Below are 15,750 nucleotides of genomic sequence, written 5' to 3'. Positions count from 1 at the left end.
AAGGCCTCCCTCTACCACGTTTTATTGATGGCCAGCAAGATCTCCAGCTCCGTCCACCTCCGGCTGATGGTCGGCGAGCCATTATATGTAATTTCTACAATCTTGCAACTAACTGCTTTCTTGGTTTATAGTAAAATTTTTGCAAAAGAGGCTTAAAGAGCTCTATTTATCTTTGCAAATGAAGGTTAGATTTGGTATTTCCGATTACTAAAATTTAATGTCTTTGAATTTTTTATATTTTGAGTCAAATACACTTAGGTCTATTTATCTTTGTAAATGAAGGTTGCATTTATATTTTAATTATGACTTGGACTTAAACTGAAAATTAAATTTTGAAATCTAAAATTTAGTAACTTATTATTTAGCTAAAAAAGATGTTGAGACATAAAAAAAAAAAAAAAGATGTTGAGACTAATTTTTATATTATTTATAAAAAAAATAAGAATTACTTCACATTCTTTGGTAGGAGTTCCAGCTTCCCATTTCATACGATATCAAACCAAATGAAAACTTTTTTTTTTTTTAAACTTTTTTGTAACTTAATATGAAAATTTAGAAATTAATCTATCAAAGAATGAATAAAAGAAGCCAAAAACAAAAAAACAAAGCCAGAGACCTTTTCGTTTTGGTAGCTGAGAAAAATTTTAAACCTTTTTCAGAACCTAAAGTGCAAAGGAAAAGAAAATGAAAAACAGAGGAAACTGGCAAGAATAAACAACCACCAGGAACATCAGACCAAAAGTTCAATTTTTAACATTCTCCACCAAAAGAATAAACACCAATTCACTAAATTATACAACAAAAAAAAAAAAAAAGATGTACCATTTTCTTGGCTTGTAGAGTATATTCAACCCTTACTTTGAAGAAACGCCTGGACGTTCCTTTTTCCGGAGAAGTAGACCTCAGATGAAGATTCTTGGTGGATTTCTCTACTATCATGTGATCCATTATTGCTTTTTGTTTCGTCATGGAAAGTATTTCTCTTTTTAATTTCCAAGCACACTCAAATACTCTGTTTTCTGCCTTCCTCTGTTTCTTAGAGTGCCAAAAACCTGTAAAACCAAAGCCATCAGTCAATATCCAAAAAATAAGGTGGTCGCACATAATAGTAAATAATAAGGCATGAAGTTCATGGGAATTTAATGATGGATGCCTCTGTAGAGCTCTTCTGTTTCTCATATTCGACATAAAGTGATACTGGAAATGATCCAAGAAATCAGAAAGTACACAAAAGGGAGGGAAAGCCATGTTTTTTGATTTCTTGCTGCTGGCCGCCTGGTCCCATTTCTCTTTCTTTCATAACCCGGTAATTTTATTTAATAGTTAATTAATCCACTTAAGAAATTAATTACAATAAGGTTTACCATAATTGAAGTTTAAAAAATTCTAATGTAGAAGAGTAAAGGTTTGATTTTTATGGCAAAAAAAAAAACTTTTATCTAATTTTCTTTCGAAGTTGGCAAAGAATTGGACGCAGAGTTGTATTATAATATAATCAAATACAAATTAGTAGTTCTAAGTACTTTGATTAATTCAGTTGATAGATTATGAAAGTGATTTTAAATGGGTTCCTTGGTTTATATGCACACTATTAACTCTCCTATGCTGGCTTCAATTTGAATAATAAAAGGATTAAGCTTGACAGGGAAAATTTCCCACCCAAATGACTTTGCAAGATAGGTAATATTCATTTTTTTTATGTGATTAATAGAAAACTTGCACCATTTGGAGAAATGACAAACAAGCCCTTATATATATATACTCACTCTTACATGACCTTTATATCTTACATTACGAACATTGTTAAAAAAAAAAAAAAAAAAAAAAAAAAAAAAAAAAAAAAACAAACACAAGCTGTACATAAATCTTTCTGGCTAGCAGAGCAATTCCATAGGCATTACTTGTACCAAGCTTTGATCTGCCTAATATGCAATACAAGAAGTGAAGCAAAACTGCCAGAATTATCTGCCCTTAAAAAAAGCTGCATAGAAAGAGAAACAATGTCAACTAGCCATTATTTTCGGGTTGGAAATCTCAACTGCATGAAAGATGAAAACTTTCAGCACATAATTATTTATCAGCTCAAATAGACAGACATCTCCTCCCTCCAAGGTATTCTCCCTGCAAAATATTTTCCATCCCTTTCCTAGTAAACTTCGTCCATATCCTTGCTGAAGGAGACACACTGCCCACTCTTTTCCATCAGAAACCTGAAGTTTAATGTTCTTAGGACCTCTACTCAAATACCTTTTGGCAAACTTAGAAGGCACATACTGCAAAATAAGAAAAAGTTTCAGCTAAACTAATTTGAAAAGTGAAACTAAAAATCTTCATCTTAAGCATATAGAATGTAGTAAAGAAGAATTACCAGAATACTGTTCCTGCAATTATATGGTCGCAATAGAACCATGAAAGATGGATTTTTAGGCTTCAACATTCGAGCAGCCTCAATTGCTCTTTGACTTTCAGGAGATGGCTTTGCACATCCAAACATTTCACTAGTAATTATTTCCAAATCTTCTTTATAATTTTCTACTGACTGATTTGCACAAAATATAGAAATTTTCAGCATATCATTTTTTATCAGCTCGAAGAGACAAACATCCCCTCTCTTTAACTTCTTTTCCCTGCAAAGTACATTCCATCCCCTTCCTAAATTCACACGATGACTATCCCAACAAAGATTAACAGACCAATCTCTTCCATCAGAATCCTGAATTTTAATAAACTCAAGACCTCTACTTAGATACCTTCTCGCAAATCGAATCGGCACACACTGTGAAAGAACAAAATGCCATTGCAGCTTACCTTATTTAAAGAACAAACTAAATCTCCATAATCAGTCATATTTTATATAAAGAAGTAAATAAGACTTACCACAATGTTTTTCATTAAACTGGATGAGCGTAAAACAACCATGAAAGATGGATTTTTAGGCTGCAACATTCTAGCAGCTCGGATTGCCTTCTCACTTTTTGGGGACACTTTAACACATTCAAACTTTTCAGAAGTAATAATTTCTGTATCTTCTTCACACTTATGTGGCGACTTATTATTATCTGAGCTTAATAAATTCACTATTTAATAACATAATAAAATCAAAATATGCTTCAAACTATAAAAATAAAAGAAAAAAGCTTACCAAGCTGAACTTTTGAGCTAGACATTCTTTGTTTGTGAAACTTCTCTCTTTTTGATTCATTAGTATCAATGTTAGTTATTTCGACTGCCTCTTCCTTCTCAATTCTTTTTCTCTTCGTGTTAACATTTGGGTTCACCATTGAACCAACACCTCCACATTGCTTCTTGATCCCTGAATTCCGTGCACCAGCACGCCTTTTGCTAGAGTCTCCTCTAGTTGGAGTTTCAACAAACAATTTGCTTTTCAAAGAGTAACTAGTAAATGGGGATGGAATTGCAGAGTTATTTTTGTCCACTCCATTCTCATAAGGAATTAAACAGTTCTGACCACAGACAGACCCTTTATCTGGGTACTTGATTTCGCAAGCAGTCTTATCAAATATGAGAATACTAAAATTTGAGAAACCTTTATATCCAAACACCAGAAAATATCCAGTGCAGATTGAATTATGCTGTACAAAATCATGCCAACCATCATCAAACCAAATGTCACTTTCAGCTCTTGTTAATCCCACTTTCCAATCAAGACCATTAGGGATTATGAAAGTAACAACCTCAGAAAGTTCATCCCCAAATTTCCTCACAAATTTATCTGGAATTCTCTGCGATTAATTTCTTCAATCAAATAAAAATTATTTTTCAAAAAAGAAAAAAAAAAAATTGAACTAACTACATGCAATTAGTCACTTTCATTATTAGTAATTAATCTGTTTGGTTGCTGAGAAAGTAGTAAGAGCAAAGAAAACATGACGCCCTAAAAATTCAGAAATAGATAAAGTAACAACTTATAATCGCATGCATTCAGGTGAAAGTCAGAATTACCATCTTCTTTTCTTGTATTATACTAGGAAGGATAATCTTGAAGAAACTCAGCAAAGGTCTGTCTACAGGAGAATGTGGCAGCCCGCGATGGTTCCCATTGTTGATTTCCACTTCCCTCCGCCAAGCCATGCATTTAGTAAGCTAAAGAAAATCCTAAGCTTGTGATTGCCACAGTGAACACTACACTGTGCTTTTGTGGGCTAAGAATGACTCTTGTAAGCTTTGAAGTGAAATATAATAGTGACTAGCGGCCAAGAACGAAAATCTATGCTGTCTTAAAATGAAAATTCTAATTTCAAGTTAAATAATAATAACAATAATAACTCACCACATTCCATTGCAAGACGACTCGAATGCTTCTTCAAACGACAATGCTAGTAGTCATTTTTGGCATTAATTACCCTCTGCTCGAAAATGCCATTTGGAAACGACAACATCTTTTATGTCACGGCAAATATAAACGAAACTACAAGTCTACGAACCCTGATTTGTCATGGAATCTGGAAATAAATTATAAGGGTTGGGATTATTGCATTTTATTGTTTGTTTTATTATCTTGCTGTAGGCTTCAAATTCTTCTTGCTCGTTATTTTTTTAAATCAGTTTTGCTTAAAACAAAAAATAAAACCACAGGTTTTCTTGCTTAGTTTTAATTTACTGCTTTTGATTCATGGTGGTGAGATTTATGAATGAAAAATATTGATTTTTGCAAATATTTTCAGTTATTACTGTTTTTTTTTCACTGAATTAGATAACTGTATATAGAAGTTTCCAAATTTATTACAATTCATATAGTAGCAGCTTTTTCCGCAACCATCAATCTCTTGCCATTCTTCTGCTTTGGTCCAAGTCACAATCCCTGTTTCTGTGAGGCTCAATTTGCTCCGCAGAAATTATTTTCATAGATAAATTATTTTCCGGAAAGCAAACAAAGGGATTAAAGCTTAACGTATTTTCCTTGTAAACTCGAGAATATTCGAGGTTTATACATTATCTAGCTTTGTTTTATTTTTTTATTTTTTTTCAATTTGCACAATATTCTAAAAATCTTATTATGATAATGCAGAGGCTGCGCAATTAGAATGAGAAGCCTATTGATTTGAAGAGCTACAATTCCCATTTCTTGAACATAGGACAACCAACATAACAAAAGAAAAATATTATTGTACAAAGACTTGAAAATTTGGACACCGTCTGCAGCGAACTCCTGAAAACAACCAAATATCATCAGGTAGTAACATATTAAGACAAACAAAAGTTAAACACTATCTACAATTTAGGTTGCATTTTTGCATTGCACGTTATATAAAAGTGACCGTATCAATGTTAGTCAACCTGAGAAAAGGTAATGTTTGGAATCATAAATTCGTTATCGATGATGCAAAAAAGATCATTTTCAGTCAGTTAACAGAAAAATAAGAGAAGATTAAAAGTACCTGACAGATTTCTGCGAGTCAGAAATCAGCAACTAGTAAATCATGATTACTTTAATGTAGTTAAGGCATTGGGAGTTGGTTAACTGGTATAACATCTTCAAGGACACGAAAAATGGTAACTTTCAGCAGAATGTCCATCGTGTTAACCAGCTCAAAGACACAAACATCTCCCTCCTCTAAACCATTTTCCCAAACAAATTCTGTCCACCCCTTGCACAACTTAGCTTTCCCATGCCCACAGACACAACGGACAGGCCATTCTTTTCCCTTCGAAACCTGAAGTTTGATGTATCGAGTAACTACCAAATACTTTTGAGCAAAGTCATTTGGTATATGCTGCATAAGCAAAATATAGAATCTTTATGTAACCATATTGCAAAGCAAAACATAGAATCTTCATCTTTGTCAAGTGCTCACCAGAAGAAATCCTCTATAAACATAAGATGGTCGCAAGATAACCCTGAAAAAGGGATTATTAGGCTTGAACATATCAGCAGTAGAAATTGTTCTTTGTTTCTCTTCTGGTGTTACAGGTCTCCACCTCCTTGTTAGAGATTCAGAAGTGATTTTTAGACGACGTGAGTTTTCATAGGCTTTCTGTTTGATTTTTGGCTCATATTTATCTGCAATTTGAATGAATTAGTAATTGAAAAAGTGAAATTGTAACACTCCATAAAGAGTACATTTGAGTTTGTAGAGCTTACTAGGATCAGTTATCTGTCTTCTTTTTCTAGTTCTCCCATCTGCTTCCCCCATGAAAGATAAACCAAATTTGTCAGCAGTACTTGTAAGCTCACTCTCATTGAACTGTACACCTATGTCCCGATAAGAGTGAAATTTCTCTACCACATCATATGCATCCTTTCTTTGAATCAACCCCTCTCTGCTGACCTCATAGTTACCAGATGGAGTCCAGGTGCAATGCCCATATTTACCAAGATAATTGCTTCCTGGGCTATGGGATGTAGAGCCAGAACCCAAGATTTCCATGAGGCGATCATTTGTCAGATGTTTCTTCTCAGCAATATTTTGATTATCTTGAAATTTTTCCTGCAAACTACTGGGAAGATTACATGGATACCTTATCTCGGAAACTGTCAGATCAAATATGTAAGTGTTGAAGTTTGAATCCCCTCCATATTTAAAGACCAAGAAATACCCAAGGCGAACGGAATAGTATTCTACAAATTCATGCCAACCATTGTGGAACCATAACTTGCCATCTTTTTTTTCAAGCTCCACTAGCCAGATACGACCATTCGGAACAGTGAGGGTAGCAATAGAAGAAAGTTCATCTCCATATTTCTTGACAAACTTTTCTGGGATTTTCTGTTGGCATAGAAATCAAGTCACACTACATATTGATAAAAACACAACTTTTTAAAGGCCAGAATATCATATTCTAACTGTGACATCCAGAACTTTTAGAAACTTCCTAAACTTCACTTAGATGATCCGACATCAAAATCTTTATTATGTTGAAGAATTAGTGCAGCATAAAACGAAAAAGGATGGCTCATAGTTCCTGGGATTTGACAACCAAAAAATAAAGTAGCTTGTGAAAAGTGCCATAAGTATATAAAAAGGCAGTAACCTCAAATTGGAAGCATATAATAATGTTTTTTTTTTCAGACAAAACTTAATCTACAGTTCTACAATGCAATGAAAGACCCGTACATATTAGTCTGAACTAAGGAGACGTTCCTCAGCACTGCAGAGGTGGGGATAAGAATGATGAGAAAACGAAAATCATCCAAGACCAATAGGAAATAAAAATCACACCATACAAAAGGACAACAAAAGTAAAAACAAAGACTCAGTAATTAATTGATCAATCAGCTTAAGCTCAATGGCAGTACAGCCGTTTCTAGAGTTGGAAGGTTGCGAGTTGCGAGTTTAAACACCACAATCACAGCGTAATTAACCAAAAAAGAAATTGGTAAAATGACCATGCAAGAATTCCCTATGAATGAACTATTAAATCTTGTCTAGCAATTTCTTGATTTTCCCAGCAATCAAACACAGTTTCAAGACTTCTTGATTTGAATCACAAGGTCAGAGTAAATAAATATGTTAAAGCTAAGCTGAAGTCTGCAAAACAGTTATAATCCAAATATTCCCACCAACCAACCATACTCCGTCTTTCAATTTTACACACACGAGAGGGAGGGAGAGAGAGAGAGAGAGAGAGAGAGAGAGAGAAAACAATATAATTGCGGCTGAGGCTGATCAAACACAACATGCGATTATTTTAAAATAAGTTAAAATAAAATGGACTTCCAGAAGCTTCTAAAACATGGGTTTCGAATTTTCTCAGTTACCAAACAAATCAAAAGCAGTAACAAGAAGAAATGCGAGTGAAATGAGAATACCAGCTTCTTGTCCTTGAGAATGGAGGCAACCATCAACTTGTAGAACATGCAACTTCCTTTTGCCGGAGAATCAGGCCCCTCCGGTCCGTCCAACCGTGACATTGTTTTTTCTCAGATATTTTCTTCCTTTGCCGGGAAGTTCCTGTTGATCACCAAACAAAACATTTCTTTTGATACCTGTGCAATTTAATAAGAACAAATAGGAAAATTTTTTGGTGCCAAGTGCTAACAAATTATGGTGTACGAATCACATATCTACCTCACTAGTTAGAATCAAATCGAACGGTTATTAGATGCTGCTGTTATTGCTGCCTATTGGATTTCATGCGGGACCTATATGATAACTGATGTTGACTTCTTCTTGAGTGAGACCTGAAAAAGATTCAAGGTATTCCAATAGTATACATATGAGACACTGATGCCTCTCCGAAACTTTCAATTTATAGAAAAACATTTACGATTTTTTTTTATTTTATTTTATTAATTTAGAATAATTGTATGAAAACAGAACACCATGCATTTGAAACATTACTAAAACTATATAATTAAATTCTAAAAAATAATAAAAAATATCATAATAAACTAAATCAATTATTAAATAATAATAATAATAATAATAATAAAGGAACAATATATTATTGAACTGTTGAATGTCAAATCAACATTGTAAACCTACATTTAAATTAACAATATCTATATGTAGTATAATTATCAATTGAAAATAATGATTTAGACTTTTTTTTTCTTTATTTTGTATATCTTTTATTTTTTATTTTAAGTATATATAATTTTCTATTTTATATTTAATACCTCAAATTAAAACTTTTACTAATAAATATATCCAAAAATTTTAAAAGTGTCCTTGGTGCCCTTTTGAAGTATTCAAAATTAAAAAAATAGTATGACATTTTTAAATATTTAGTACATATTTGGATGTCGGTTGCGATACAACTACAATTTGGATTCATTAAACCTTTTAAGGTATCTTGCAACTTAGCTTACGCGTGAAACTTTATTTTGTTGTTCCTTTTTACGTTAAATCTACGTTGTGTTAAGCTTTGTTCCCATAAAAATCTTTACTATCCTTTTGAGATTTACTAATTTTTAAAATGTGTGATGCATGTTTTTTATACTGTTACTCATATTTATGATTTTTAATTAATTTTTTAATGTACAAGATTTCATATTGAATTTAAGGATTAATCCTTTATTATCAATAATAAAATATTAGTCCTTAAAATTAGGGGTGAATCGACCGAACTGATTCATTTCAGTTCGGTTTGGTCAACTATTCAACGAAAATTTGATTTGTTGGTTTATTCGATTTGCAGTAAATTTATCATTTAATTCGAGTCGGTTTAATAGACATCGATCGGTTAGACTTAAAATGGAATTGACATGACAAAGACTGATTGAACCAATTGATTTAATTTGAGTCAATTTGGTTCAATTCAAATGTCAATTTTGATTCAGTTTAATATGTAGTCCAAAAACTTCAATTTATATTTTTATCTTGATTTGAACCGAACCGACCATTTACTCCCAACTACTTAAACTTCCTAATTGAGTTAAAATAGAGTTGAAATGTTAGTTATTGTTGCGCATGGTTATTCTCCTCGTGTATACTTTTATATATATATATATATATATATATATATATTTCTCAATAGAGTTACATTAGCAATCTAATGTATGCTCCAAGATATAAACAATTATTAAAACATAACATTTAATTAAAATAAAAATTTCCTAAATAAAAATTAATCTAGTTTATGTAATATACTCTTCTCCATTTGTATTTTTATATGTACTAGTTTTTTTCTGATATGTGCTGTGCATTAACTATGCTCGTTATATACTAATTTTTTCTACTCATTTAAATTTTTTTATCTATATAATATTAAAGCATAAATTCTTATTAAGATTAAAATAAATATAATGGCTAATTTATATTACATGTTACCCTAGAAGCTACTTGTAATGGTACTTCTTATATATCTAATTTTATTTTTATATAATGGAATGATATCAAAATAAGTTCAATGTAATCTCTAGATCTAATCCTTCGACCTCTAATTTATAAATATAGATTATTAAAACCCTAATAAGTGCAAAAAAAAAAAAGTCATCACTTAATCTCAAACCCTCGCCGACAATACCAAATCAATATCTATATACAACTATAATAATAATAAAAATAATAAGTAGGGGTTGAAGGATTATATTATATTCTTATAATATTTAATATGTACCTTTTATAGTACAATATAACCAATAAAAAAATTAATTATAAAAATTAAAAAAATAACAAAAAAAATTTAATAGTAGAATAGGATTAGGATAAACTTTTATACTGTTTAAATGTAATTATTGTTATCAAACTTCCATTGTTTACTTACTTTCTTAAATTAAATATTACCAAGAAATGAGATTGAATTGTTATATTATTTACCATATTTAAAGTATACATATTTAAAATATAATATATTTTTTATTTATCAAATTAAATTATTATATTTTTATTATATTTGATATATTATATAATATCTTATTTTATCAAATTAAATTCTTATATTCTTTCCATATTATACCTTTTTAGTTTATAATATAATTTCTTATTTTGTCTAATAGAATTTAGATTTAAATAGAAAATTAATCAAAATTAAATTATCTTTATTTTTAATCAATAAAATTAAAATCTTTAAAGATTATTATATGCTTATCATATTTAACATATACCTTATTTAATATATAATATAATTTATTATTTTATTCAACAGAATTTATATTTAAATGAAAAATTAATATTAATCTAAATTAAGTTATCTTTATTTGTTCAACCAATAAATTAAAATAGTATATTCTTACCATATTTAATGTATACCTTATATAGTATAAAATAAAATTTCTTAATTTATCCATAATTTAAATAAAAAATTAATATAACCTTACATTACCATGATCTTTCAACCAATAAAATTAAAATTTTTGATATTTTTGTCAATTCATATTTAGTATTGGCGTTTTTGACTATCCCAATATTTCTCTACTCATTCCTAGTTTATATATATATTAATTAGTTTTTCAAGTCAATTGCTTCAAATTTCAACCACAATTTCAGCTCTAGCGATTTTCAAATATTTACTGTGACATTAAAAAGAAACAAAATAATAATAAAGAGAAATAACTTTTTAAATAGCAATTAACTATTGATTTGGTGTATGAGAAAATGATATACATGCGAGTTGTAATGTAATTAAATATATTTACATTATAGCGTTTATATTAAAAATGAATTTGATATATTAACTTACATTCTATTACAGCTTCTCAAATGAAAATTTAAAGAAAAACTTTTTTGAAGTTCTCAAACTAAAATTATTGATTATAATGCATAGGAAATTGTTTTTTTTTTTTTTTTTTGTAATTTTAAAAAAGATTCTAAATATATTAGCAGAAAATAATTATTATATTTCTTAGACAATTTTATACAATGAAACTAACAATCTATACCAGTAGAGAGACTGTTATGGAAAAGAAAAATGTTCTTTCAAAAAGAAAAAATGTACAATGGTTAAAATGATATTCTACAAAGATGTATAGGATTTGGGTCATATCAAATACATGATCATATCAAAGGACTAATATGTAAAAAAGATTAAAATGTTTTTGGAGGTTTTTTTATTTATTAGAAATCCGGTAGGTCCGAAAAACATCGTAACTACACGACAAGGATAACCCTCCTCCCTATACATCAAATTGGTGAAAACTCTTATAATTAAGAGGTTTCGAACCTAAGATCTCAATTCCTCAAAAAATTCATAATTTTATAAGCAAAAAATAATATTAATGAGATAAAAAAAATTTGAAAATAAAAATACTTGATTGCAAAATGTATGGCAGAATATACAAATTAACCCCTTAAACTTTACAAGGAAAAATAATAGGTAGCATTCAAAAAAAATAAAAATAAAAATAAAAATAAAAAAAAGCTATCATACTCTTTTTGACGACATTGTCCCCTGGCTGATGGTTGAAAACTGTGTATTGCACGTGTAATGACATGAAAAAACTGACAAGTCCTCTTTTGACTGCCTTAGTCCTTTCATTTTATCTTTTGCTTTTTTTTTTTATGCTCAAGAATTTTGATAATTTTGTTTTTGGATTGAATGAATGTGCATGGCTATTGATTTAGGTTAAGAAGAGAAAGCAAGACTCGATCAAGAAAGGAATTGATTTGATTGGTTTGTATTCAAGAAACCAACTTGTAACCACCAAACAGAATGCTGTGATGATCATTTGAAATCAAATGATCTTCATTAAAAAAATCAAAAGAGCTAATACTTAAAAATCCATGGAAGCAATCTCTCCGTAAAAGTAAGGAGAAAGCTGCGAACATTAACACTTCTCAGAAATCACAAATGTAGGATGTTTCGTACACTGAATTACTCCCTTCATCATAGGATGCTTCGTACACTGAGTTACTCTCTTCATCACTAGGGTGGTCAAAACATCAAGTTATAGACATCAAACAACGATCGAATATCTTAGTATGAAAACCAGAGCAATGATAATCACCCAAAAGGAAAAAGCTGCCTGACAAAGTTTCTTAATTCAGATATTTCCCAGCCATCAAAATCTATCTTAGCTTGTTGAAGCAAATATTTTATTTGTCAAAGTCGATCCATACGTCCAGCACTTTCAAGAACACGAAATACAGTAACTTTCAGCACAATATCCCTTGATCTCAGCAGCTCAAAGACACAAACATCTCCTTCCCCCAAATTATTTTCCAATGAGAATTCAAACCACCCTTGGCTTAATTTAGTTCCACCTCCCCTATAAAGGCATCGAACAGGCCATTGTTTCCCATCAGATAACTGAAGTTTAATGAGTCCTGAAAGCCCATGCAGATGCCTCTCGGCAAAGCAAGATGGCAAATGCTGCACAGAGAAAAGGAGTTACATTATATGCTATGCATAGCATGCTGTAAAATGAAAGTAAAAATAGCAGAAGACTCACCATAATGTATCCCTTATATAGGTAAGATGGTCGCAGGACAACCCTGCAGAAAGGATTAACTAGCTCGAATGTTTTGGCTGCAATTATTGCCCTTTCTCTTTCTTCAGCAGTCACACTTCGCTTTCTTGCTGAAGCATTTCTATAAAATCCAAAGCGCATGTGACCTTCATCTTCTTGATGAGTTGATGGCTGCTGGTCATCTGCAGTTTCATTGAATCAATAAAGATGAGTATTTTAACTTCCTGAGGTTTAACAAGATGATGAGGCATACAACTTTAATGAACTAACTAGAATCAATATTCTGCTCCTTTCTGTGAACCTTTCGAATCTTCTTCACTGATTCATCTGAAAACTACAGTGTCACATCATCTGCAAAATTTCTGACACTCGATTGAATTTAACTTAATATCTACATCTTGACATGGTTTAGACGACTTCTCTGCTAAATCAGCATTCTTTGAAGAGTGCAGATTTTCTTCATCAACAAAGAATTGCAGCCTCACATCTTCAGAATCTTGATCTGAAGATTGTGATTTAAAAGAACCCCCTAATGGACGGTGGCTTGCTTTATGATCCACATTCCTCCAGTCCATATGTTTAGGTGCATTATGCAGCAACGGAGCTTTACAGGTTTTGCTCATGGTGTTTTGGTTGAAACATTCATTGAAATTCTTGGGTTTACAGGTATCAGAAGAGAAGCAGGTAGGAGTACAATCCAAGATTTTAACAGAGTCATCACCTTCCATTTCATCAAGCACATGATGCTTCTCATCATCCTTAACAGGCTTTGTCACAGTGCGAGCATCTTTTATCTTATGAGGCATCAAAACAAACATGTAAACACTAAAATTTGAATTCCCTTCATATCTGAATCCCAAGAAATGGCCAACACAAATCGAGTAGTGCTCAATAAATTCATGCCAACCATTACAAAACCATAATTTCTGGTCAATTTGTGTTACTGTCACAAGCCACATTCTAACATCTGGAACAGTCAGCGTGGCAAAACCTGAAAGTTCTTGGCCAAATTTCTTAACAACAAACTTCTTTGGAATCCTCTGGACTTGCCAACAACCATTTTAAACTATAACTTTTGCAAGAACTTTTACTAAATATTACGTTGCACAGGATTGGATTTGGCTTCAAAAGAGCCATACAAACAAAAATTACTGAAAGACTTGTAAGTGTAACCATAGTTCAAGTGAAGCAGAATAAACAAGAAAAAAAGAATAAACAAATAAACAAATCAACAAATCAAAGTGAAACAAGCACCTTGAGCCTTAGAGACTACTTGTACATTACTTGGAATTTTTTTTTTTTCAGTATGAAAATTAGTTTTCCCAAAAGACTGGGGATTTCTTTTTCTTTTAAATGGAGGCATATTTAGGATAGACTGGTGCTTAATTTGCCAATTTTAACCTAAATCAACTTAGAAATCACCACGCACTTTTCTGGGCTTTCAAGGATTTATCTGATTTGGCACAATTTGAACATAAAGTTCCATTAAGGAAACTAACGAATGAAATCACTAGCCAAAAGAACTTCCACTAAGCAAAGAGAGAGTTCACAACCAAAATTTTGTCCAAAAAAAAAGGTGCAGATTTCTTTTTCAGATAAACCAAGATTCATGCACTATCTAAGAGAAGTATATCCTTAATTTTATTTTTGATGCTAAATATAAAAGATTCCATTAATTCAAAGCAGAGTTACAATGTAACAAACCAGAATTCAAGAACAAAAAGCACCAAAAAGGACAAAAATAAAATTAGAACTAAAGAATTAGCGTGTTGTACAGCAAAGGACCTAACTTTGACATTATTTTTCACGCCCAAAGGAAAAATAAAATAAGAGACGTTCTGCTTTTTATATCTATTTATAAATATCTTTTTAAAGGGCCAAGAAGAAGGAAGAGGAGGAGGAGAAGTTAAGAGAAAAATCCACCTCTGCCACCCTTTGTGCTTATTATTTTATTTCACCCCAACAAAAAGAAACAGGTAATAAAAAAAGACTTGCAGTTACCACTAACCAGCTTCTTCTGCTGTAGAATGGAAGGTACCATTAGCTTGTAGAACTGGCCACCACACTTATCGACTTGAGAATCTGTCATTTTCCCAGCTCGAAAGTCTCAGGTAAAGGTAGTGATGATCAACATTTTGTCAAAGAGAGCCCCAGTTAAGCTGGGATGGGTCCAAAAACTACTTGAAGAAGAGAGATTACTATCAGATAGTCGCCGAACACAGCCGTAAGCAAAAGTATCCCACGCCACTCTCGCCTTGGAGTTTGGGATGGACGACTAAAATCAAAATAATACTCCCGTTGTATTTTGTTTGGATAGCTTGATAAAATATGAAATTTAGTAAATAAATTTTTTTTTTTTTTTGACCTTTACATATAAATTCAGATATCTTATAAATATTTTGGACATCTAAAAAAGGGAATAATAAGCAAATAAAATAAGATTGAGAGTAAAAAAATAATGATTACTTCTTTTTATTAAAATAGTGATATTGTGATTATTTAATATAAAAAAATAAAACAATTTTTAAAAATATTTATTTTAATTGATTTACAAATTGAGCATATTTCATCTAAAAAATATATCTAATTAATTATTTTTCAAACCTAATTATATATAAGTATTAAATTGAACATAATTCTCTAATATATTTTACTAGAAATATTATATTTAATATTATATTTTCAAGAAATTGGAGCTACCACATTCCTTCATGCATAAAAATTTAGTTTCTCCCTTTTCCATCCATCACCTAGTTTTCTCAACATAGTTTTCACCCTCCTGTTCAGATATAATAAAAAATAAATAAATTTATTTTCTTTTGTTTTGAAAAATATAAAATTTTTAGATGAAAGAAAATGAAAATTTAATAATTATCCCCTCATTTATTTTCAAATAATAATAGGACATTCAAAAAATTTTATTAATTATTTTAGGGTAT

General features: G+C 30.9%; 3 protein-coding genes across 3 annotated transcripts; all 3 read right to left on the bottom strand.

Annotated features, from left to right (window-relative positions):
- Positions 1–1,645: 1,645 nt before the first annotated feature.
- LOC110009416 (B3 domain-containing transcription factor VRN1) lies at positions 1,646–4,209 on the bottom strand. Its single transcript, XM_020679193.3, has 5 exons — positions 3,964–4,209; positions 3,143–3,743; positions 2,878–3,059; positions 2,369–2,776; positions 1,646–2,273 (listed from the first exon to the last, which is right to left on the bottom strand). Exons 1-5 carry the CDS (start codon positions 4,090–4,092, stop codon positions 2,004–2,006), a joined length of 1,590 nt encoding a protein of 529 aa, XP_020534852.1. The 5' UTR covers positions 4,093–4,209; the 3' UTR covers positions 1,646–2,003.
- An 831-nt stretch (positions 4,210–5,040) lies between these two features.
- On the bottom strand, positions 5,041–8,170 carry LOC105634339 (B3 domain-containing transcription factor VRN1). The gene is made up of 6 exons (XM_020678443.3): positions 8,031–8,170; positions 7,772–7,913; positions 6,104–6,728; positions 5,817–6,022; positions 5,400–5,735; positions 5,041–5,170 (listed from the first exon to the last, which is right to left on the bottom strand). The coding sequence occupies exons 2-5, from the start codon at positions 7,871–7,873 to the stop codon at positions 5,460–5,462; spliced, it is 1,209 nt and encodes a 402-aa protein (XP_020534102.1). The 5' UTR covers positions 7,874–7,913; positions 8,031–8,170; the 3' UTR covers positions 5,041–5,170; positions 5,400–5,459.
- A 3,821-nt stretch (positions 8,171–11,991) lies between these two features.
- On the bottom strand, positions 11,992–15,125 carry LOC105634331 (B3 domain-containing transcription factor VRN1). The gene is given in 4 exon segments (XM_089716535.1): positions 11,992–12,714; positions 12,794–12,993; positions 13,082–13,178; positions 13,180–15,125. Coding segments are annotated over 4 exon segments (1,158 nt in total). The 5' UTR covers positions 13,771–15,125; the 3' UTR covers positions 11,992–12,444.
- Between the last annotated feature and the right edge of the window lie 625 nt (positions 15,126–15,750).

The sequence above is a fragment of the Jatropha curcas genome, chromosome 11, assembly GCF_041381405.1.
Source record: "Jatropha curcas cultivar XTBG-Jc1 chromosome 11, XTBG_Jcur_1.0, whole genome shotgun sequence".
Lineage (NCBI taxonomy): Eukaryota > Viridiplantae > Streptophyta > Magnoliopsida > Malpighiales > Euphorbiaceae > Jatropha > Jatropha curcas.
The sequence above is the reverse complement of the archived record's forward strand: the minus strand, read 5'-3'. Positions and strand labels throughout refer to the sequence as shown.

Excerpts from the sequence above, each read along its gene's own strand:
- LOC110009416 (XM_020679193.3), bottom strand. The coding sequence starts at position 4,092 with ATGGCTTGGCGGAGGGAAGTGGAAATCAACAATGGGAACCATCGCGGG. Across the intron at positions 3,060-3,142 it reads TAGCTCAAAAGTTCAGCTTG|ATAATAATAAGTCGCCACAT; the intron begins GTAAGCTTTTTT and ends TATTAAGCTCAG. Across the intron at positions 2,777-2,877 it reads GTTTAATGAAAAACATTGTG|TGTGTGCCGATTCGATTTGC; the intron begins GTAAGTCTTATT and ends GTTCTTTCACAG.
- LOC105634339 (XM_020678443.3), bottom strand. The coding sequence starts at position 7,873 with ATGTCACGGTTGGACGGACCGGAGGGGCCTGATTCTCCGGCAAAAGGA. Across the intron at positions 6,729-7,771 it reads TTCTCAAGGACAAGAAGCTG|AAAATCCCAGAAAAGTTTGT; the intron begins GTATTCTCATTT and ends CTATGCCAACAG. Across the intron at positions 5,736-5,816 it reads TTTATAGAGGATTTCTTCTG|CATATACCAAATGACTTTGC; the intron begins GTGAGCACTTGA and ends TTGCTTATGCAG.